This window comes from Panulirus ornatus, chromosome 9, assembly GCF_036320965.1.
Source record: "Panulirus ornatus isolate Po-2019 chromosome 9, ASM3632096v1, whole genome shotgun sequence".
Lineage (NCBI taxonomy): Eukaryota > Metazoa > Arthropoda > Malacostraca > Decapoda > Palinuridae > Panulirus > Panulirus ornatus.
Genome location: NC_092232.1, coordinates 24,479,942 through 24,506,445, shown reverse-complemented (window position 1 = coordinate 24,506,445; position 26,504 = coordinate 24,479,942). Strand labels below are relative to the sequence as shown.

Genomic DNA, 26,504 nt, shown 5'->3' with positions numbered 1-26,504 from the left:
CTGAAGCTAATAACCTTGCTCTTATTCAAATTTAATCTCAACTTTCTCCTTTCACACACTTTTCCAAACTTCTGCAGTTTCTCACTCGAATCAGCCTTAGTACTAAAGCTGTAACATTGGCGAACAACAACCGACTCATTTCCGAGGCCCTCCCATCACCAACAGACTGCATATTTGCCCCCTCTCTCCAAAACTCTTACACTTCCCTCCCTAACCATCCCATCCATAAACAAATTAAACAACCATGGGGACATCACACACCCCTGCCGCAGACTGAAATTCACTGGGAACCAATCACTCTCCTCTCTTCCTACTCGTACACATGCTTCACATCCTTGGTAAAAACTTTTCACTGCTTCAAGCAACTTACCTCCCACACCGTATACTCTTAATACCTTCCACAAAGCATCACTATCCACCCTATCATATGCCTTCTCTAGATCTATAAATACCACATACAAATCCATCTGTTTTACTAAGTATTTCTCTCACACATTCTTTAAAGCAAACACCTGATCCACACATCCTCTACCACTTCTGAACCACATTGGTCTTCCCCAATGTCTGTACATGCCTTCACCCTCTCAATCAACATCCTCCTATATGATTTCCCTGGAATACTCAAGAAACTTATGCCTCTGTAGTTTGAACACTCACCTTTATCCCCTTTGCCTTTGGACACTGGCACTATGCACACATTCCACCAATCCTCAGGCACTTAACCATGATCCATATATACAATGAATATCCTTACCAGCCAATCAACAACACAGTCCCTTTTCTTAAAAAATTCAACTGAAATGCCATCCAAACCCACCGCCTTGTCGGATTTTATCTTCTGCAAAGCTTTCGCTCCCTCTTCTCTCTTAACCAAACCATTCTCCCTGATCCTCTCGCTTTGCACACCACCCCGACCAAAACACTCTACAAATGCCACTCTATTATCAAACACATTAAACAAACCTTCAAAATACTCACTCCATCTCCTTCTCACTTCATCACTACCTGTTATTACTTTCCCACTGCCCCCTTCACCGATGTTCCCATTTGTTCTCTTGCCTAACACATGTTATTCACCTTCCAAAAAACTTCCTTTTTCAACCCAGTCATTTTGCACTCTTTCCTTGCAAGTATCATCCAAATGCCTCTTTTTCTCTTTCACTAACCACTTTACTTCTTCATCCCACCACTCACTAGTACGTACATACATATAACCACAAGGAATATAAAACACGATACAAGACGTAGAACAGTCAGTTGATATAGAATAAAGAGATGTTCTCTTGTCTTCCGCATGTTATTCACCTTCCAAAACAACTTTTTCTTCTCCCTAAGGTTTAATAATACTCTCTCACCCCAAGTCTCATTTGCCCTCTTTTTCAACCCTTGCACCTTCCTCTTGACCTCCTGCCACTTTCTGTTATATATCTCCTAGTCATTTGTACTCCTTCCCTGCAAGTATCATCCAAATGCCTCTATTTTCTCTTTCACTAACCACTTTACTTCTTCATCCCACCATTCATTAGTACATGCATACAACCACAGGGAATATAAAACATGATACAAGACACTGAACAGTCAGTTGACATACAAGAAAGGACTTAGCTTAAGACGCCATTGGTAAACAAGCTTTACCGGTTCGTGGTGTTCGTATCTGGCATCATGCCTTTCCATAGAATTCTTTATTGTGTGGACAGTAAAGGGAACTGTTTACAAATTTTGCCTAAGACAAAACTTTCCAGTTTGTATAAACCTTCACTAATATTAATGTCACAATTTTCTAAGTATTCATTGATAAACGATTCGATGATATTTCTCGTGGTAAAGGAGTTACAGGTAATAACTAAATTAGCGTTACTCCAGTTAATCCTATGGTCATAATTTCTAACATGATTAAACAAAGTATTTGATTCTCGTCATGTTCTTATACTATATATATGTTGCTTAAGTCTAACATAAAGATCCTCACCAGTGTGTCCAACATAAAACATTTTACAGTTTTTACAAGGGATTCTGTAAACACAGCCTGCAGAATTTTCTAGTATGTTTTTGATAAAGATATTCTTTATAGTATTGTTATTGGTGAAGGCTACATTTACATTAAAGGATTTAAGCAACCTGGGAAGTAATGTAAAATTATCACTAAAAGGAGAACTAAAAGATTCTGTGTATCAAGGGGAGATTTGGGTTTAACTCAATCAAATGATTTTTATGCCAACTTAAAGGATTTATCAATGAAAGATTTTGGGTACTTTAATTTGTATCCAATAGAATATATCTTCTCAAACTCAGAACACTGACTGGAATACAGATAGTTTAACTGTCATGTTGAGCTGAGTAATAATGAATATAAGAACAAACATTGGTGGGTTTTCTGTATTTATTAAACATGTTCCTATCGCTGTCGATCATGCGATCTAAAAATGGTGACATACAATATTGCCCACTTCCACGGTAAAGTTGACAGTAGGTACTAAATTGTTAAGTAAAGGAAGAAATGTTTGTAAATCTTCATTTGTTGGCCAAACACAAAGAACATCATCAACATACCTAAACCAAATTGCTTTGGAGGGTACAATATCCTTTAGTAATTATGTTTCAAAGAATTCCAAGTAAAGATTACTTGATACTGGTGAAAGAGGGTCACCCATTGGATAAGCAAATTTCTGAGAATAATATTCTCCATTAAATTGAAATACACAGTCTTTTATACACAAACTTATCAATTCAATAAATACAGAATTTGAAACCGGTAAAATCAAGATCACCCAAGACATCAACCAAATGTTCTAAGAGGTCATTGACTGGAACTTTTGTGAACAAGGATGAAACATCAAAACTTACCAGTCTGAAATGAAAATCAACACTGATATCATTAAGCTTGTTAACTAAATCTACATTGTTCATGATACTAGAATTTGATAAACTAACATACAGGAGGGTGAAAGGCGCGCAAGGAAGAGTGAATTGGAACGATGTGGTATACCGGGGTCAACGTGCTGTCAATGGATTGAACTAGGGCATGTTCTAAGAGGTCATTGACTGGAACTTTTGTGAACAAGGATGAAACATCAAAACTTACCAGTCTGAAATGAAAATCAACACTGATATCATTAAGCTTGTTAACTAAATCTACATTGTTCATGATACTAGAATTTGATAAACTAACATACAGGAGGGTGAAAGGCGCGCAAGGAAGAGTGAATTGGAACGATGTGGTATACCGGGGTCAACGTGCTGTCAATGGATTGAACTAGGGCATGCTCTAAGAGGTCATTGACTGGAACTTTTGTGAACAAGGATGAAACATCAAAACTTACCAGTCTGAAATGAAAATCAACACTGATATCATTAAGCTTGTTAACTAAATCTACATTGTTCATGATGCTAGAATTTGATAAACTAACATACAGGAGGGTGAAAGGCGCGCAAGGAAGAGTGAATTGGAACGATGTGGTATACCGGGGTCAACGTGCTGTCAATGGATTGAACTAGGGCATGTTCTAAGAGGTCATTGACTGGAACTTTTGTGAACAAGGATGAAACATCAAAACTTACCAGTCTGAAATGAAAATCAACACTGATATCATTAAGCTTGTTAACTAAATCTACATTGTTCATGATACTAGAATTTTATAAACTAACATACAGGAGGGTGAAAGGCGCGCAAGGAAGAGTGAATTGGAACGAGGTGGTATACCGGGGTCAACGTGCTGTCAATGGATTGAACTAGGGCATGTTCTAAGAGGTCATTGACTGGAACTTTTGTGAACAAGGATGAAACATCAAAACTTACCAGTCTGAAATGAAAATCAACACTGATATCATTAAGCTTGTTAACTAAATCTACATTGTTCATGATACTAGAATTTGATAAACTAACATACAGGAGGGTGAAAGGCGCGCAAGGAAGAGTGAATTGGAACGATGTGGTATACCGGGGTCAATGTGCTGTCAATGGATTGAACTAGGGCATGTTCTAAGAGGTCATTGACTGGAACTTTTGTGAACAAGGATGAAACATCAAAACTTACCAGTCTGAAATGAAAATCAACACTGATATCATTAAGCTTGTTAACTAAATCTACATTGTTCATGATACTAGAATTTGATAAACTAACATACAGGAGGGTGAAAGGCGCGCAAGGAAGAGTGAATTGGAACGATGTGGTATACCGGGGTCAACGTGCTGTCAATGGATTGAACTAAGGCATGTTCTAAGAGGTCATTGACTGGAACTTTTGTGAACAAGGATGAAACATCAAAACTTACCAGTCTGAAATGAAAATCAACACTGATATCATTAAGCTTGTTAACTAAATCTACATTGTTCATGATACTAGAATTTGAAAGCAAACTAACATACAGGAGGGTGAAAGGCACGCAAGGAAGAGTGAATTGGGATGATGTGGTATACCGGGGTCAACGTGATGTCAATGGATTAAACTAGGGCATGTTAGGCGTCTGGGGTAAACCAATGGAAAGTTATGTGGGGCCTGGATGTGGAAAGGGAACTGTGGTTTCGGTGCATTACACATGACAGATAGAGACTGAGAGTGAACGAACGTGGCCTTTTGTCCTTTCCTAGTGCTACCTTGCGGGGGGGAGGGAGGACGTTATTTCATGTGTGGCGGGGCGGCAACGAGAATGAATAAAGGCAGCAAGTATGAATTATGTGTATAGATGTATATGACTATGTATGTATACATGTGTATAAGTTAAAATGTATAGTTATGTATATGTGCGTGTGTGGATGTGTATGTATATACATGTGTATGTGGGTGAGTTGGGCTATTCTTTCATGTTTCTTTGCGCTGCCTTGCTAATGCGGGAGACAGTGACAAAGTATAATAAAAATAAATAAAAATACTAACTAGTGGGCTTAATAAAGAAAATAACCATTTTGATAATCTATAAATGCTGGAACCCTTGGAACTCACTATGGGTCTTGCTGGAAAGTTTGGCTTATGTGTTTTGATACGTCCATTCATACATGGTAGTGAAGGGGACAATGATGAAAATTTTTTGATGAGAGAATCATTACCTTTCAAAAACAACTTCAGCTCTTAATCAAAGTGAGAATTAACTGCATCTAGGGGATTTATACTGAGTTTAAAATATGTATCATCACATAAAACATTCATTTTTGATAAATAATCAAGTTTGTCTTTAATCACATCTGTGTTACATTTGTCTGCTTTACTTATTTATTTATTCTTTATCTATTATACTTTGTCGCTGTCTCCACGTTAGCGAGGTAGTGCAAGGAAACAGACGAAAGAATGGCCCAACCCACCCACATACACACGTATATACATACATGTCCACACGCACATATACATACCTATACATCTCAATGTATACATATATATATACACACACAGACATATACATATATACACATGTACATAATTCATAGTGTCTGTCCTTATTCATTCCCATCGCCACCCCGCCACACATGAAATAACAACCCCCTCTCCCCGCATGTGCACGAGGCAGCGCTAGGAAAAGACAACAAAGGCCACATTTGTTCACACTCAGTCTCTAGCTGTCATGTATAATGCACCGATACCACAGCTCCCTTTCCACATCCAGGCCCCACACAACTTTCCATGGTTTACCCCAGACACTTCACATGCCCTGGTTCAATCCATCGACAGCACGTCGACCCCGGTATACCACATCGTTCCAATTCACTCTATTCCTTGCATGCCTTTCACCCTCTTGCATGTTCAGGCCCCAATCACTCAAAATCTTTTTCACTCCATCTTTCCACCTCCAATTTGGTCTCCCACTTCTCCTCGTTCCCTCCACCTCTGACACATATATCCTCTTGGTCAATCTTTCCTCACTCATTCTCTCCATGTGACCAAACCATTTCAAAACACCCTCTTCTGCTCTCTCAACCACACTCTTTTTATTACCACACATCTCTCTTACCCTTTCATTACTTACTCGATCAAACCACCTCACACCACATATTGTCCTCAAACATCTCATTTCCAGCACATCCACCCTCCTCCGCACAACTCTATCTATAGCCCATGCCTCGCATACTTGCCCCTCTTTCCAAAACTTTTGCATTCACCTCCCTAACAACCCCATTCTTAAACAAATCAAACAACCATGAAGACATCGAACACCCCTGCTACAAACCAACATTCACTGAGAACCAATCACTTTCCTCTCTTCCTACACGTACACATGCCTTATTATTTTTATTATTTTGCTTTGTCACTGTCTCCCGCGTTTGCGAGGTAGCGCAAGGAAACAGATGAAAGAAATAGCGCATCCCACCCCCATACACATGTATATACATACACGTCCACACACGCAAATATACATACCCATACATCTCAATGTACACACATATATACACACAGACACATACATATATACACATGCACACAATTCACACTGTCTGCCTTTATTCATTCCCATCGCCACCTAGCCACACATGGAATAACATCCCCCTCCTCCCTCATGTGTGCGAGGTAGCGCTAGGAAAAGACAACAAAGGCCCCATTCGTTCACACTCAGTCTCTAGCTGTCATGCAATAATGCCCGAAAACACAGCTCCCTTTCCACATCCAGGCCCCACAGAACTTTCCATGGTTTACCCCAGACGCTTGACATACCCTGATTCAATCCACTAACAGCACGTCAACCCCGGTATACCACATCAATCCAATTCACTCTATTCCTTGCCCGCCTTTCACCCTCCTGCATGTTCTGGCCCCGATCACTCAAAATCTTTTTCACTCCATCTTTCCACCTCCAATTTGGTCTCAAACTTCTCCTTGTTCCCTCCACCTCCGACACATATATCCTTTTGGTCAATCTTTCCTCACTCATTCTCTCCATGTGCACAAACCATTTCAAAACACCCTCTTCTGCTCTCTCAACCATGCTCTTTTTATTTCCACACATCTCTCTTACCCTTACATTACTTACTCGATCAAACCACCTCACACCACACATTGTCCTCAAACATCTCTTTTCCAGCACATCCACCCTTCTGCGCACAGCTCTATCCATAGCCCACGCCTCACAACCATACAACATTGTTGGAACCACTATTCCTTCAAACATACCCATTTTTGCTTTCGGAGATAATGTTCTCGACTTCCACACATTCTTCAAGGCTCCCAGGATTTTTGCCCCCTCCCCCACCCTATGATTCACTTCCACTTCCATGCTTCCATCTGCTGCCAGATCCACTCCCAGATATCTAAAACACTTTACTTCCTCCAGTTTTTCTCCATTCAAACTTACCTCCCAATTGACTTGACCCTCAACCCTACTGTACCTAATAACGTTGCTCTTATTCACATATACTCTTAACTTTCTTCTTTCACACACTTTACCAAACTCAGTCACCAGCTTCTGCAGTTTCTCACATGAATCAGCCACCAGCGCTGTATCATCAGAGAACAACAACTGACTCACTTCCCAAGCTCTCTCATCCCCAACAGAATTCATACTTGCCCCTCTTTCCAAAACTCTTGCATTCACCTCCCTAACAACCCCATCCATAAACAAATTAAACAACCATGGAGACATCACACACCCCTGCCACAAACCTACATTCACTGAGAACCAATCACTTTCCTCTCTTCCTACACGTACACATGCCTTACATCCTTGATAAAAACTTTTCACTGCTTCTAACAACTTGCCTCCCACACCATATATTCTTTATACATTCCACAGAGCATCTCTATGAACTCTATCATATGCCTTCTCCAGATCCATAAATGCTACATACAAATCCATTTGCTTTTCTAAGTATTTCTCACATACATTCTTCAAAGCAAACACCTGATCCACACATCCTCTACCACTTCTGAAACCACACTGCTCTTCCCCAATCTGATGCTCTGTACATGCCTTCACCCTCTCAATCAATACCCTCCCATTTAATTTACCAGGAATACTCAACAAACTTATACCTCTGAAATTTGAGCACTCACTCTTATCCCCTTTGCCTTTGTACAATGGCACTATGCACTCATTCTGCCAATCCTCAGGCACCTCACCATGAGTCATACATACATTAAATAACCTTACCAACCAGTCAATAGTACAGTCACCCCCTTTTTTAATAAATTCCACTGCAATACCATCCAAACCTGCTGCCTTGCCGGCTTTCATCTTCCGCAAAGCTTTTACTACCTCTTCTCTGTTTACCAAATCATTTTCCCTAACCCTCTCACTTTGCACACCACCTCGACCAAAACACCATATATCTGCTACTCTATCATCAAACACATTCAGCAAACCTTCAAAATACTCACTCCATCTCTTTCTCACATCACCACTACTTGTTATCACCTCCCCATTAGCCCCCTTCACTGAAGTTCCCATTTGCTCCCTTGTCTTACGCACTTAATTTACCTCCTTCCAGAACATCTTTTTATTCTCCCTAAAATTTAATGATACTCTCTCACCCCAACTCTCATTTGCCTTCTTTTTCACCTCTTGCACCTTTGTCTTGACCTCCTGTCTCTTTCTTTTATACATCTCCCACTCATTTGCAGTTTTTCCCTGCAAAAATCGTCCAAATGCCTCTCTCTTCTCTTTCACTAATAATCTTACTTCTTCATCCCACCACTCACTACCCTTTCTAATCAACCCACTTCCCACACTTCTCATGCCACAAGCATCTTTTGCGCAAGCCATCACTGCTTCCCTAAATACATCCCATTCCTCCCTGACTCCTCTTACCTCCTTTGTTCTCACTTTTTTCCATTCTTTACTCAGTCTCTCCTGGTACTTCCTCACACAAGTCTCCTTCCCAAGCTCACTTACTCTCACCACCCTCTTCACCCCAACATGCCTTATATCCTCGATAAAAACTTTTCACTGCTTCTAATAACTTGCCTCCCACACTATATATTCTTAATACCTTCCACAGAGCATCTCCATCAACTCTATCTCTACTGTATGCCTTCTCCAGATCCATAAATGCTACATACAAATCCATTTGCTTTTCTAAGTATTTCTCACATACAATCTTCAAAGCAAACACCTGAATCACACATCCTCTACCACTTCTGAAACCACACTGCACTTCCTCAATCTGATGCTCTGTACATGCCTTCACCCTCTCAATCAATACCCTCCCATATAATTTCCCAGGAATACTCAACAAACTTATACCTCTGTAATTTGAGCACTCACTTTTATCCCCTTTGCCTTTGCACAATGGCACTATGCAAGCATTCTGCCAATCATCAGGTACCTCACCATGAGTCATACATACATTAAATAACCTTACCAACCAGTCAACAATACAGTCACCCCCATTTTTTAATAAATTCCACTACAATACCATCCAAACCCGCTGCCTTGCCGGCTTTCATCTTCCACAAAGCTTTTACTACCTCTTCTCTGTTTACCAAATCATTCTCCCTAACCCTCTCACTTTGCACACCACCTCAACCAAAACACCCTAAATCTGCAACTCTATCATCCAACACATTCAACAAACCTTCAAAATACTCACTCCATCTCTTACTTTATATATTTGGCAGTCAAACCAATATCTGCTACTCTTCAATGCATGTTTCAGAAGCTGCTAATTTATCTTTAACATGGGAAAGCAAAAGTATGATTTTCCATGCTACCAACTTACTTTGGGTGAGGGAAAAGATGACAGTACAGGAAGCCAGAATTATTGCTTTAACATATTGGTCATTATCCTTTCATCAGGGTGATAAATGTATCTTCCATGTTTCTTGTATGATACATCATTACATTACTTAGAAAATTCAAAACACTTTTTTTTTTTTTTTTTTTTTTGCTTTGTCGCTATCTCCCACGTTAGCGAGGTAGCGCAAGGAAACAGACGAGAGAATGGCCCAACCCGCCCACATACACATGTATACACGTCCACACACGCAAATATACATACCTATACATCTCAATGTACACATATATACACACACAGACATATACATATATACACATGTACATAATTCATAGTCTGCCTTTATTTGTTCCCATCGCCACCCTGCCACACATGGAATAACAACCCCCTCCCCCCTCATGTGTGCAAGGTAGCACTAGGAAAAGACACCAAAGGCCCCATTCATTCACACTCAGTCTCTAGCTGTCATGTAATAATGCACCGAAACCACAGCTCCCTTTCCACATCCAGGCCCCACACAACTTTCCATGGTTTACCCCAGATGCTTCACATGCCCTGGTTCAATCCATTGACAGCACGTCAACCCCGGTATACCACATCGTTCCAATTCACTCTATTCCCTGCACGCCTTTCACCCTCCTGCATGTTCTGGCCCCGATCACTCAAAATCTTTTTCACTCCATCTTTCCACCTCCAATTTGGTCTACCACTTCTCCTCGTTCCCTCCACCTCTGACACATATATCCTCTTAGTCAATCTTTCCTCACTCATTCTCTCCATGTGACCAAACCATTTCAAAACACCCTCTTCTGCTCTCTCAACCACACTCTTTCTATTTCCACACATCTCTCTTACCCTTACATTACTTACTCGATCAAACCACCTCACATCACATATTGTCCTCAAACATCTCATTTCCAGCACATCCACCCTCCTCCGCACAACTCTATCCATAGCCCACGCCTCGCAACCATACAACATTGTTGGAACCACTATTCCTCCAAACATACCCATTTTTGCTTTCCGAGATAATGTTCTCGACTTCCAAACATTCTTCAAGGCTCCCAGAATTTTCGCCCCCTCCCCCACCCTATGATTCACTTCCGCTTCCATGGTTCCATCCGCTGCCAGATCCACTCCCAGATATCTAAAACACTTTACTTCCTCCAGTTTTTCCCCATTCAAACTTACCTCCCAATTGACTTGACCCTCAACCCTACTGTACCTAATAACCTTGCTCTTATTCACATTTACTCTTAACACTTATGTGTTAAATAAAATGGTTTCCCTTTATAGTCATTACTTACTCCTACGTCACAATGGAATTAAAGGAGCAAACCTAGAAAAAACACGACTAAAAATGATAAGAGTATTTCAGAATATGAGCATAAATGAAAGGCTGGATATCTCCAAACAGCAGTTTCACTGTCAAATGTTCCGCAAAACAAATTGCCATGCAGTCCTTATTAATTTGAAGTACCTCTTATTCTTACATAGTACAGAACATAGGTTGGAATACAGTCACCAATATAAGAACATATCTAAATTTTGTGTACAATCAATATCCACTGTGTCTCTCACCTTTATCAATTTCAATAATGCAGAGAAAACCAACGACTTACAGAAAAACTACAACAAAACAATATCTCTGATTATGACCATTAATGAAAAGCTAATCATACATTCCAAGTAGTACCTGTTGTTCAATGTCAAATATTTCCTAATATAAACTACTAGTAAATCCAGTTTTAGCATGGATTCTTTTGATACCTACTTTGTCAACTGCACCTAAAACATAATCCAATGAAAAAAATATGGTATAAAAAAAAGCACAATCATTAGCAGTTTCTGATAATGCCCTTTAAATTTGTAAAACACCTAAAACAAAGAAAAAACCTAGAAATACCTCATCTTCATGATGTCTGTGTGTTTCAAAATCAGCTCGAGCCCATTCTCTGATTTCTTTTTGCTGGGATTTATCTGGTAAGTGCTGCAGCTGACGCAATATGTTTCTGTATAACTTAATGGCTTCTGTTCTCAACATGAACTGAAGTGAAAGAGATTAGAGTGATAAATGACTTGTAAATTAGTATTTGGATGTTACAAAATCAAATTATGTTATAATCATAATTCAAAAGGACATAAAAGCCATAGCTACTTAAATAACTAACAAAAATATATGAATTTCAGGGAAATTAAATTCTGGGGTAACAAGAAAAATTTATATGCATTTATTTATCTATTGTACTTTGTTGCTGTCTCCCGCGTTAGTAAGGTAGCACAAGGAAACAGACAAAAGAATGGCCTAACCCACCCACATACAAATGTGTATACATACACGTCCACACATGCACAAATACATACCTATACATTTCAACGTCATTTCCCATTTCAACATCAATGGGATGTATTTAGGGAATCAGTGATGGATTGCGCAAAAGATGCTTGTGGCATGAGAAGAGTGGGAGGTGGGTTGATTAGAAAGGGTAGTGAGTGGTGGGATGAAGAAGTAAGATTATTAGTGAAAGAGAAGAGAGAGGCATTTGGACGATTTTTGCAGGGAAATAATGCAAATGAGTGGGAGATGTATAAAAGAAAGAGGCAGGAGGTCAAGAGAAAGGTGCAAGAGGTGAAAAAGAGGGCAAATGAGAGTTGGGGTGAGAGAGTATCATTAAATTTTAGGGAGAATAAAAAGATATTCTGGAAGGAGGTAAATAAAGTGCGTAAGACAAGGGAGCAAATGGGAACTTCAGTGAAGGGCGCAAATGGGGAGGTGATAACAATTAGTGGTGATGTGAGAAAGAGATGGAGTGAGTATTTTGAAGGTTTGTTGAATGTGTTTGATGATAGAGTGGCAGATATAGGGTGTTTTGGTCGAGGTGGTGTGCAAAGTGAGAGGGTTAGGGAAAATGATTTGGTAAACAGAGAAGAGGTAGTAAAAGCTTTGCGGAAGATGAAAGCCGGCAAGGCAGCAGGTTTGGATGGTATTGCAGTGGAATTTATTAAAAAAGGGGGTGAATGTACTATTGACTGGTTGGTAAGGTTATTCAATGTATGTATGACTCATGGTGAGGTGCCTGGGGATTGGCGGAATGCATGCATAGTGCCATTGTACAAAGGCAAAGGGGATAAGAGTGAGTGCTCAAATTTCAGAGGTATAAGTTTGTTGAGTATTCCTGGTAAATTATATGGGAGAGTATTGATTGAGAGGGTGAAGGCATGTACAGAGCATCAGATTGGGGAAGAGCAGTGTGGTTTCAGAAGTGGTAGAGGATGTGTGGATCAGGTGTTTGCTTTGAAGAATGTATGTGAGAAATACTTAGAAAAGCAAATGGACTTGTATGTAGCATTTATGGATCGGGAGAAGGCATGTGATAGAGTTGATAGAGATGCTCTGTGGAAGGTATTAAGAATATATGGTGTGGGAGGCAAGTTGTTAGAAGCAGTGAAAAGTTTTTATCGAGGATGTAAGGCATGTGTACGTGTAGGAAGAGAGGGAAGTGATTGGTTCTCAGTGAATGTAGGTTTGTGGCAGGGGTGTGTGATGTCTCCATGGTTGTTTAATTTGTTTATAGATGGGGTTGTTAGGGAGGTGAATGCAAGAGTTTTGGAAAGAGGGGCAAGTATGAAGTCTGTTGTGGATGAGAGAGCTTGGGAATTGAGTCAGTTGTTGTTCGCTGATGATACAGCGCTGGTGGCTGATTCATGTGAGAAACTGCAGAAGCTGGTGACTGAGTTTGGTAAAGTGTGTGAAAGAAGAAAGTTAAGAGTAAATGTGAATAAGAGCAAGGTTATTAGGTACAGTAGGGTTGAGGGTCAAGTCAATTGGGAGGTAAGTTTGAATGGAGAAAAACTGGAGGAAGTAAAGTGTTTTAGATATCTGGGAGTGGATCTGGCAGCGGATGGAACCATGGAAGCGGAAGTGGATCATAGGGTGGGGGAGGGGGCAAAAATCCTGGGAGCCTTGAAGAATGTGTGGAAGTCGAGAACATTATCTCGGAAAGCAAAAATGGGTATGTTTGAAGGAATAGTGGTTGCAACAATGTTGTATGGTTGCGAGGCGTGGGCTATGGATAGAGTTGTGCGCAGGAGGGTGGATGTGCTGGAAATGAGATGTTTGAGGATAATGTGTGGTGTGAGGTGGTTTGATCGAGTAAGTAACGTAAGGGTAAGAGAGATGTGTGGAAATAAAAAGAGCGTGGTTGAGAGAGCAGAAGAGGGTTTTTGAAATGGTTTGGGCACATGGAGAGAATGTGTGAGGAAAGATTGACCAAGAGGATATATGTGTCGGAGGTGGAGGGAACGTGGAGAAGTGGGAGACCAAATTGGAGGTGGAAAGATGGAGTGAAAAAGATTTTGTGTGATCGGGGCCTGAACATGCAGGAGGGTGAAAGGAGGGCAAGGAATAGAGTGAATTGGATCGATGTGGTATACCGGGGTTGACGTGCTGTCAGTGGATTGAATCAGGGCATGTGAAGCGTCTGGGGTAAACCATGGAAAGCTGTGTAGGTATGTATATTTGCGTGTGTGGACGTGTATGTATATACATGTGTATGGGGGTGGGTTGGGCCATTTCTTTCGTCTGTTTCCTTGCACTACCTCGCAAACGCGGGAGACAGCGACAAAGCAAAAAAAAAAAAAACATTTCAACGTATACATATATATATACATATTTATTTATTTTATTTATTTTGCTCTGTCGCTGTCTCCCACCTTAGCGAGGTAGCACAAGGAAACAGACGAAAGAATGGCCCAACCCACCCACATACACATGTATATACATACACGTCCACACACCCAAATATACATACCTATACATCTCAGTGTACACACATATATATATATATATATATATATATACGCATACAGACATATACATATATACACATGTACATAATTCATACTGTCTGCCTTTATTTATTCCCATCGCCACCCCGCCACACATGGAATAACCACCCCCTCCCCCCTTATGTGTGCAAGGTAGTGCTAGGAAAAGACAACAAAGGCCCCATTCGTTCACACTCAGTCTCTAGCTGTCATGTAATAATGCACCGAAACCACAACTCCCGTTCCACATCCAGGCCCCACAGAACTTTCCATGGTTTACCCCAGACGCTTCACATGCCCTGGTTCAATCCACTGACAGCACGTCGACCCCGGTATACCACATCGTTCCAATTCACTCTATTCCTTGCATGCCTTTCACCCTCCTGCATGTTCAGGCCCCGATCACTCAAAATCTTTTTCACTCCATCTTTCCACCTCCAATTTGGTCTCCCACTTCTCCTCGTTCCCTCCACCTCTGACACATATATTCTCTTGGTCAATCTTTCCTCACTCATTCTCTCCATGTGATCAAACCATTTCAAAACACCCTTTTCTGCTCTCTCAAGCACACTCTTTTTATTTCCACACATCTCTCTTACCCTTACATTCCTTACTCGATCAAACCACCTCACACCACATATTGTCCTCAAACATCTCATTTCCAGCACATCCACCCTCCTGCGCACAGCTCTATCCATAGCCCATGCCTCGCAACCATACAACATTGTTGGAACCACTATTCCTTCAAACATACCCATTTTTGCTTTCCGAGATAATGTTCTTATATTCCAAACATTCTTCAAGGCTTCCGGAATTTTCGCCCCCTCCCCCACCCTATGATTCACTTCCGCTTCCATGCTTCCATCCGCTGCCAGATCCACTCCCAGATATCTAAAACACTTTACTTCCTCCAGTTTTTCTCCATTCAAACTTACCTCCCAAATGACTTGACCCTCAACCCTACTTTACCTAATAACCTTGATCTTATTCACATAAACTCTTAACTTTCTTCTTTCACACACTTTACCAAACTCAGTCACCAGCTTCTGCAGTTTCTCACATGAATCAGCCACCAGCGCTGTCGAACAACAACTGACTCACTTCCCAAGCTCTCTCATCCACAACAGACTGCATACTTGCCCCCTTTTCCAAAACTCTTGCATTCACCTCCCCAACAACCCCATCTATAAACAAATTAAACAACCATGGAGACATCACACACCCCTGCCGCAAACCTACATTCACTGAGAACCAATCACTTTCCTCTCATCCTACACATACACATGCCTTACATCCTAAATAAAAACTTTTCGCTGCTTCTTACAACTTGCCTCCCACACCATATATTCTTAATACCTTCCAAAGAGCATATCTATCAACTCTATCATATGCCTTCTCCAGATCCATAAATGCTACATACAAATCCATTTGCTTTTCTAAGTATTTCTCACACACATTCTTCAAAGCAAACACCTGATCCGCACATCCTCTACCACTTCTGAAACCACACTGCTCTTCCCCAATCTGATGCTCTGTACATGCCTTCACTCTCTCAATCAATACCCTCCCATATAATTTACCAGGAGTACTCAACAAACTTATTTCTCTGTAATTTGAGCACTCACTCTTATCCCCTTTGCCTTTGTACAATGGCACTATGCACGCATTCCGCCAATCCTTAGGCACCTAACCATGAATCATACATACATTGAATAACCTTACCAACCAGTCAACAATACAGTCACCCCCTTTATATATGTGTATGTATATATACATACACAGACATATATTTATTTATTTATTTTGCTTTGTCGCTGTTTCTTGCGTTAGCGAGGTAGCGCAAGGAAACAGACGAAAGAATGGCCCAACCCAATCACATACACATGTATATACATACATGTAAAAACACGCAAATATACATACCTATACATCTCAACATATACGTATATATACACACAGACATATACATATATACACATGTATGTAATTCATACTGTCTGCCTTCATTTATTCTCATCGACACCTCGCCACACATGCAATAACAACCCCCTCCCCCCTCGTGTGCGAGGTGGCGCTAGGAAAAGACAACGAGGGCCACATTTGTTCACACTCAGTCTCTAGCTGTCATGTAATAATGCACCAAAACCACAGCTCCCTTTCCACATCCAGGCCCCACAAAACTTTCCATGGTTTACCCCAGACGCTTCACATGCCCTGGTTCGATCCACTGAAAGCACGTCGACCCCGGTATACCAAATCGTTCCAATTCACTCTATTCCTTGCATGCCTTTCACCCTCCTGCATGTTTAGGCCCCGATCACTTAAAATCTTTTTCACTCCATCTTTCCACCTCCAGTTTGGTCTCCTACTTCTCCTCGTTCCCTCCACCTCTGACACATATATCCTCTTGGTCAATCTTTCCTCACTCATTCTCTCCATGTGACCAAACCATTTCAAAACACCCTCTTCTGCTCTCTCAACCACACTCGTTTTATTACCACACATCTCTCTTACCATATTATGACTTACTCTATCAAACCACCTCACACCACATTTTGTCCTCAAACATCTCATTTCCAGCACATCCACCCTCCTCCACACAACTCTATCCATAGCCCACGCCTTGAAACCATATATCATTGTTGGAACCACTATTCCTTCAAACATACCCAATTTTGCTTTCCGAGATAATGTTCTCGACTTCCACACATTCTTCAAGGCTCCCAGAATTTTTGCCCCCTCCCCCACCCTATGATTCATTTCCGCTTCCATGGTTCCATCCGCTGCCAAATCCACTCCCAGATATCTAAAACACTTCACTTCCTTCAGTTTCTCTCCATTCAAACTTACCTCCCAACTGACTTGACCCTCAACCCTACTGTACCTAATAACTTTGCTCTTATTCAAATTTACTCTCAGCTTTCTTCTTTCACACACTTTACCAAACTCAGTCACCAGCTTCTGCAGTTTCTCACATGAATCAGCCACCAGCGCTGTATCATCAGCAAACAACTGACTCACTTCCCAAGCTCTCTCATCCACAACAGATATATATATACATATATATACACATGTACATAATTCATACTTGCTGCCTTTATTCATTCCTGTCGCCACCCCGCCACACATGAAATGAAAAACCTTTCCATCCACATGTGTGCGAGGTAGTGCTAGAAAATGACAACAAAGGCCACATTTGTTCACACTCAGTCTCTAGCTGTCATGTATAATGCACGGAAACCACAGCTCCCTTTCCACATTCAGGCATCACAAAACTTTCTATGGTTTACCTCAGACGCTTCACATGCCCTAGTTCAATCCATTGACAGTACATCGACCCCAGTATGCCACATCGTTCCAATTCACTCTATTCCTTGCACGCATTTCACCCTCCTGCATGTTTAGGTCCCAATCGCTCAAAATCTTTTTCACGCCATCTTTCCAACTCCAATTTGGTCTCCCACTTCTCGTTCCCTCCACCTCTGACACATAAATCCTCTTTGTCAATCTTTCCTTACTCATTCTTTCCATGTGACCAAAGCATCTCAAAACACCCTCTTCTGCTCTCTCAACCACACTCTTTTTATTACCACACTTTACTTACTCAATCAAACCACCTCACACCACATATTGTCCTCAAACATCTCATTTCCAACACAGACACCCAACTCCACACAACTCTATCTATAGCCCATGCCTCGCAACCATATAACATTGTTGGAACCACTATTCATTTACACATACCCATTTTTGCTTTCCAAGGTAATGTTCCCGCCTTCCACACATCTTTCAATGCTCCCAGAACTTTCGCCCCCTTCCTCACCCTGTGACTCACTTCCGCTTCCATGGTTCCATCCGCTGCCAAATCCACTTCCAGATATCTAAAACACTTCACTTCCTCCAGTTTTTCTCCATTCAAACTTACCTCCCAACTGACTTGTCCCTCAACCCTACTGTACCTAATAACCTTCCTCTTATTGACATTTACTCTCAGCTTTCTACTTTCACATACTTTACGAACTCAGTCACTAGCTTCTGCAGTTTCTCACCCGAATCAGCCACCAGCGCTGTATCATCAGCAAACAACAGCTGACTTACTTCCCAAGCTCTCTCATCCTCAACAGACTGCATACATGCCCCTCTCTCCAAAACTCTTGCATTCACCTCCCTAACAACCCCATCCATAATAAAATTAAACAGCCATGGAGACATCACACACACACCCTGCCGTAAACAGACATTTACTGAGAACCAATCAATTTCCTCTCTTCCTACTCATACGCATGCCTTACATCCTCGATAAAAACTTTTCACTGCTTCTAGCAACTTGCTTCCCATAACATATATTCTTAATACCTTCCACAGAGTATCTCTATCAACTCTATCATATACCTTCTCCAGATCCATAAATGCTACATACAAATCCATTTGCTTTTCTAAGTATTTCTCACATACATTCTTCAAAGCAAACACCTAATCCACACATCCTCTACCACTTCAGAAACCGCATTGCTCATTCCCAATCTGATGCTCTGTACATGCCTTCACCCTCTCAATCAATACCCTCCCATATAGTTTCCCAGGAATACTCAACAAACTTATACCTCTATAATTTGAGCACTCATCTTTATCCCCTTTGCCTTTGTACAGTGGCACTATGCATGCATTCTGCCAATCCTCACCATGAGTCATACATACATGAAATATCCTTACCAACCACTCAACAACACAGTCACCCCCTTTTTTAATATACTCCACTGCACAACCATCCAAACCCGCTGCCTTGCTAGCTTTCATCTTCTGCAAAGCTTTCACTACCTCTTCTCTGTTTACAAAATCATTTTCCCTAACCCCTCTCACTTCGCACATGACCTCGAGCAAAACACCCTATACCTGCCACTCTATCATCTAACACACAACAAACCTTCAAAGTACTCACTCCATCTCCTTCTCACATCACCACTACTTGTTATCACCTCCCCATTAGCCTCCTTGACCAATGTTCCCATTTTTTCTCTTGCCTTAAGCACTTTATTTACCTTCTTCCAAAACATCTTTTTATTCTCCCTAAAATTTAATGACTCTCTCACCCCAACTCTCATTTGCCCTCTTTTTCACCTCTTGCACCTTTCTCTTGACCTCCTGCCTCATTCTTTTATACATCTCCCAGTCATTTGCACTATTTCCCTGCAAAAATCGTCCAAATGCCTCTTTCTTCTTTCACAAATAATCTCACTTCTTCATTCCACCACTCACTACCCTTTCTAATCTACCCACCTCCCACACTTCTCATGCCACAAGCATCTTTTACACAAACCATCACTTTTTCCCTAAATACATCCCATTCCTCCCCCACTCCCCTTATGTCCTTTGCTCTCACCTTTTTCCATTCTGCACTCAGTCTCTCTTGGTACTTCCTCACACTAAGTCTCCTTCCCAAGCTCACTTACTCTCACTACTCTCTTCACCCCAACATTCTCTCCTTTTCTGATAACCTCTACGAATCTTCACCTTCGCCTCCACAAGATGATGATCAGACATCCCTCCAGTTGCACCTCTCAGCACATTAACATCCAAAAGTCTCTCTTTCACACGCCTATCAATGAACACGTAATCCAATAACGCTCTCTGGCCATCTCTCCTACTTACATACGTATACTTATGTATATCTCTCTTTCTGAACCAGGTATTCTCAATCACCAGTCCTTTTTCAAGACAAATCTACAAGCTCTTCACCATTTCCATTTACAACACTGAACACCCCATGTACACCAATTATTCCCTCAACTGCCACATTACTCATCTTTGCATTCAAATCACCCATCACTATACCCCGGTCTCGTGCATCAAAACTACTAATACACTCACTCATCTGTTCCCAAAACACTTGTTTCTTATGATCTTTCTTCTCATGCCCAGGTGCATATGTACTAATAATCACCCATCTCTATCCATCCACTTTCAGTTTTACCCACATCAATCTAGAGTTTACTTTCTTACACTCTATCACATACTCCCACCACTCCTGTTTCAGAAGTAGTGCTACTCCTTCCTTTGCTCTTGTCCTCTCACAAACCCATGACTTTACACCCAAAACATTCCAAAACCACTCTTACCCTTTGCCCTTGAGCTTCGTTTCACTCAGAGCCAAGACATCCAGGTTCCTTTCCTCAAACATACTACCTATCTCTCCTTTTTTCTCATCTTGCTTACATCCACACACATTTAAACACCCCAATCTGAGCCTTCAAGGAGGATGAGCACTCCCTGCGTGACTCCTTCTTCTGTTTCCCTTTTTAGAAAGTTAAAATACAAGGAGGGAGGGTTTGTAGCCCCTCACTCCCGTCCCCTTTAGTCGCACTCTACGACACATGAGGAATGCATGGGAAGTATTTTTTCTCCCCTGTCCCCAGGGATAAGAAATATGTCATATAATTTGACCCCACTTCTAATCACTTAAAACAGCATTTCAACCATAAACTATTAAAGAAAATTGTCAAATGCATTTAATGTAAAATTACTCTGGTGATCAATTCTGATTACTTTCACAGATCCTGGCAGGGAGGCACATATGTAAAACATCAAGTTTTGGTATCAAAATAAAGATATTTTGTTAAGTGTCAATGATAGTAGTGTCACATTATTTTTAACTCACTTTTGATAAAATTCTACAAATATATTACATTATTTGGTTAACAGAAAACATAGTTCGAGAACTGCAGTGATGTGTAGGGTGAATGCAGGATGATTGATGAGAAAAGTGTTCATGGCACAAGGAGTCTTATGATATGTTGAACTGATGTTTGTAACAATGGAGAGATGAGTGTGGTTCAGACTGCAGATGAGAAAGCATAACTCCCTGCATGGCTTTACCAATGTTCCCGTAGATGGGTATCATGTCACTAGCCAGAATGTCTCGTGTGCTGACACAGTGTGGAGGTTATTGTGATTGGGAAGAAGTTCCACCTCAAGTCTGTTAATTCTTTCCCCTCTAATCACGATTTGATTGCTCCTGTTTTGATGTCTGCTGTAACAGGAACAGAACATACTGTGCCATGAAACACTTCCCTGAAACCCACTCCAGTTCCACTTTTGCTGAGAATCACCGCAAAGTCACCGTAAAATCAAATCAAGCAAACCTTCATAAAAAAAACAAAGTGCTATCTGATTTCTGCTGATAAATCTTTTTGTTCCAAAACCAAAAACATCTTGAACAAATTCTGTAATTCAACCTTTTCTCTTCCCTTCTGATCTGATCACTCTACAGATAACTTTCCAACTGATAAAGCTGCTCCAGGATGATATTGCTTTTTCTAATCCTCCTACTCTTCTCCATCCACTGAATCTATGGCATCTCCTATATTCTCACATAGGGTCTCTCAAATACTCTACCATCTCCAGGTGGACAAGGCATGTGGCCAGATAACACAAGTCCTCAAGTCTTAAATGACTGTGCCTCTTTTCTCATTTTTTCTGCCTGTCTAAAACCCCAGACTTTACTTTCTCTTGAAAGCATGTCTTAATGCAGCCCATTCCTAAGAATGGAGACCACTCTAACCCCTTCAATCATTATCCCAATGCCCTTACTTCTACTATTTCCAAAGTTCTTGAAACTCTCCTTAACTCTCAGGTTCTCAAGCACTTAAAATCCTATCCCATTCTTTCTACTCACCAATACAAATGTTTAGCGCTAGGTCTACTGGTGATCTCTCCTCTGTGAATCATCTCTAGTCCCCTTTCAGGGATTTTGGTGAAACTTTTGTTGTAGCCCTTGACATCTCCAGAGCACTTGACAGAGCGTGGCAAATCTCTTTGCTTTTAAAACTCCCCTTTCCTATTTCTTTCTGTTCCCCAAAGCATAGTTTCTTCTCTGACTATTCTACATTAGTAATTGATGGAGCAACTTCCTCCTCCTATCCTATCAACAATGGTGTTCCTCAACATTCTGTCCTATAACCTGCAATCTTTATCTCTCAGTAAATGATCGTCTCTTTTCCACTTTTTATGCCGATGATTCCACTTTATGCAATTCAACTTACTTTCCTTCCCCTCCTCCTTCTAATATTCTTTCTTGTACTGACCATTTTTCCTCTCTTCATTCAGACCTGTAAAGCATCTCAGAACAGGGAAGCAGTAACTTAGATTTAATGATGGTAAAAATACAGGGGAGAAAGAATACTTCCCACGCATTCCTCACGTGTCGTAGAAGGCAACTAAAGGGGACGGGAGTGGGGGTTAGAAACCCTCCCCTCCTTGTATTTTAACTTTTTAAAAGGGGAAACAGAAGAAGGAGTCATGCAGGGAGTGCTCATCCTCCTTGAAGGCTCAGACTGGGGTGTTTAAATGTGTGTGGATGTAATCAAGATGAGAAAAAAAGGGGAGAGAGGTAGTATGTTTGAGGAAAAAACCTAGATGTTTTGGCTCTGAGTGAAAAAAAAGCTCAAAGGTAAAGGGGAAGAGTGGTTTGGGAAGGTCTTGGGAGTAAAGTCAGGTGTTAGTGAGCGGACAAGAGCAAGGGAAGGAGTAGCACTACTCCTGAAACAGGAGTGGTGGGAGCTCATAGAGTGTAAGAAAGTAAACTCTAGATTGATATGGGTAAAACTGAAAGTGGATGGAGAGGGATGGGTGATTGTTGGTGCATATGCACCTGGGTATGAGTAGAAAGATCATGAGAGGCAAGTGTTTTGGGAGCAGCTGAGCGAGTGTGATAGTAGTTTTGATGTACGAGATGGGGTTATAGTGATGGGTGATTTGAATGCAAAAGTGAGTAATGTGGCAGTTGAGGGAATTATTGGTGTACACGGGGTGTTCAGTGTTGTAAATGGAAATGGTGAAGAGCTTGTAAATTTGTGTGCTGAAAAAGGACTGGTGATTGGGAATACCTGGTTTAAAAAGAGAGATATACATAAGTACACGTATGTAAGTAGGAGAGATGGTCAGAGAGCGTTATTGGATTATATGTTAATTTATAGGTGTGCGAAAGAGAGTCTTCTGGATGTTAATGCGCTGAGAGGTGCAACTGGAGGGATGTCTGATCATTATCTTGTGGAGGCTAAGGTGAAGATTTGTATGGGTTTTCAGAAAAGAAGAGTGAATGTTGGGGTGAAGAGGGTGGTGAGAGTAAGTGAGCTTGGGAAGGAGACTTGTGTGAGGAAGTACCAGGAGAGACTGAGTACAGAATGGAATAAGGTGAGAACAATGGAAGTAAGGGGAGTGGGGGAGGAATGGGATGTATTTAGGGAATCAGTGATGGACTGCGCAAAAGATGCTTGTGGCATGAGAAGAGTGGGAGGTGGGTTGATTAGAAAGGGTAGTGAGTGGTGGAATGAAGAAGTAAGATTATTAGTGAAAGAGAAGAGAGAGGCATTTGGACGATTTTTGCAGGGAAAAAATGCAATTGAGTGGGAGATGTATAAAAGAAAGAGACAGGAGGTCAAGAGAAAGGTGAAAGAGGTGAAAAAGAGGGCAAATGAGAGTTGGGGTGAGAGAGTATCATTAAATTTTAGGGAGAATAAAAAGATGTTCTGGAAGGAGGTAAATAAAGTGTGTAAGACAAGGGAGCAAATGGGAACTTCAGTGAAGGGCGCAAATGGGGAGGTGATAACAAGTAGTGGTGATGTCAGAAGGAGATGGAGTGAGTATTTTGAAGGTTTGTTGAATGTGTTTGATGATAGAGTGGCAGATATAGGGTGTTTTGGTCGAGGTGGTGTGCAAAGTGAGAGGGTTAGGGAAAATGACTTGGTAAACAGAGAAGAGGTAGTAAAAGCTTTGCGGAAGATGAAAGCTGGCAAGGCAGCAGGTTTGGATGGTATTGCAGTGGAATTTATCAAAAAAGGGGGTGACTGTATTACTGACTGGTTGGTAAGGTTATTTAATGTATGTATGACTCATGGTGAGGTGCCTGAGGATTGGCGGAATGCGTGCACAGTGCCATTGTACAAAGGCAAAGGGGATAAGAGTGAGTGCTCAAATTTCAGAGGTATAAGTTTGTTGAGTATTCCTGGTAAATCATATGGGAGGGTATTGATTGAAAGGGTGAAGGCATGTACAGAGCATCAGATTGGGGAAGAGCGTGTGGCTTCAGAAGTGGTAGAGGATGTGTGGGTCAGGTGTTTGCTTTGAAGAATGTATGTGAGAAATACTTAGAAAAGCAAATGGATTTGTATGTAGCATTTCTGGATCTGGAGAAGGCATATGATAGAGTTGACAGAGATGCTCTGTGGAAGGTATTAATTATATATGGTGTGGGAGACAAGTTGTTAGAAGCAGTGAAAAGTTTTTATCGAGGATGTAAGGCATGTGTACGTGTAGGAAGAGAGGAAAGTGATTGGTTCTCAGTGAATGTAGGTTTGCGGCAGGGGTGTGTGATGTCTCCATGGTTGTTTAATTTGTTTATGGATGGGGTTGTTAGGGAGGTGAATGCAAGAGTTTTGGAAAGAGGGGCAAGAATGAAGTCTGTTGTGGATGAGAGAGCTTGGGAAGTGAGTCAGTTGTTGTTCGCTGATGATACAGCGCTGGTGGCTGATTCATGTGAGAAATTGCAGAAGCTGGTGACTGAGTTTGGTAAAGTGTGTGAAAGAAGAAAGTTAAGAGTAAATGTGAATAAGAGCAAGGTTATTAGGTATAGTAGGGTTGAGGGTCAAGTCAATTGGGAGGTAAGTTTGAATGGAGAAAAACTGGAGGAAGTAAAGTGTTTTAGATATCTGGGAGTGGATCTGGCAGCGGATGGAACCATGGAAGCGGAAGTGGATCATAGGGTGGGGGAGGGGGTGAAAATCCTGGGAGCCTTGAAGAATGTGTGGAAGTTGAGAACATTATCTCGGAAAGCAAAAATGGGTATGTTTGAAGGAATAGTGGTTCCAACAATGTTGTATGGTTGCGAGGCGTGGGCTATGGATAGAGTTGTGTGCAGGAGGGTGGATGTGCTGGAAATGAGATGTTTGAGGACAATGTGTGGTGTGAGGTGGTTTGATCGAGTAAGAAACGTAAGGGTAAGAGAGATGTGTGGAAATAAAAAGAGCATGGTTGAGAGAGCAGAAGAGGGTGTTTTGAAATGGTTTGGGCACATGGAGAGAATGAGTGAGGAAAGATTGACCAAGAGGATATATGTGTCGGAGGTGGAGGGAACGAGGAGAAGTGGGAGACCAAATTGGAGGTGGAAAGATGGAGTGAAAAAGATTTTGAGTGATTGGGGCCTGAACATGCAGGAGGGTGAAAGGAGGGCAAGGAATAGAGTGAATTGGATTGATGTGGTATACCGGGGTTGACGTGCTGTCAGTGGATTGAATCAGGGCATGTGAAGCGTCTGGGGTAAACCATGGAAAGCTGTGTAGGTATGTATATTTGCGTGTGTGGACGTGTATGTATATACATGTGGATGGGGGTGGGTTGGGCCATTTCTTTCGTCTGTTTCCTTGCGCTACCTCGCAAACGCGGGGAAAGAAAAAAAAAAATGTGTGTGTGGACGTGTATGTATATACATGTGTATGTGGGTGGGTTGGGCCATTCTTTCGTCTGTTTCCTTGCGCTAACTTGCTAACGCGGGCGACAGCAACAAAGTATAATAAAATACAATTTATATCCCATTGATCAATCTAAAAACACTACCATTCAACCTGTAATAGACATATGAGGCATAACCGTATCTTTCACTCTATCCTGGTCAACCACATATTCAACATCAAAGTCTGCTTCCCAAACATTAGGCGTGTTGTATAAGTGCCTTTTTTTGAGCAACTATTTCACATCTACATGAGTTTTATTCACTCTAACATGGAGTACTGCTCACATGTCCAGCAGTGACTCTTCCTTCCACCCTTCTACTAACCTGAGTGGAATCAAAAGCCTTCTCTCTCATTAACTCTCCAGGCATCACCTTTCTTTATCCATCCCTTTCTGTATGCTGTGATCTTGTTTCTCTCTCTCTCTCTCTCTGTTCTGCAGTTACCATTTTGATCATTGTTCTCATGAACTAATGTCTGCAAAAAACATTGTTCAATCCCCCATTTGTTTTCAAAAGTGTACA

The 26,504-nt window shown here is 41.3% G+C and overlaps 1 protein-coding gene across 2 annotated transcripts in view; it reads right to left on the bottom strand.

Moving 5' to 3' along the window:
* LOC139750278 (LYR motif-containing protein 2) overlaps positions 1-26,504 on the bottom strand; it is an 87,274-nt gene that overhangs the window by 41,252 nt on the left and 19,518 nt on the right. For both annotated transcript variants that reach the window (XM_071664866.1, XM_071664865.1), the window contains exon 2: positions 11,559-11,699. In XM_071664866.1, coding sequence (XP_071520967.1) covers positions 11,559-11,699 — 141 coding nt within the window. The remainder of the gene's footprint in view (positions 1-11,558; positions 11,700-26,504) is intronic.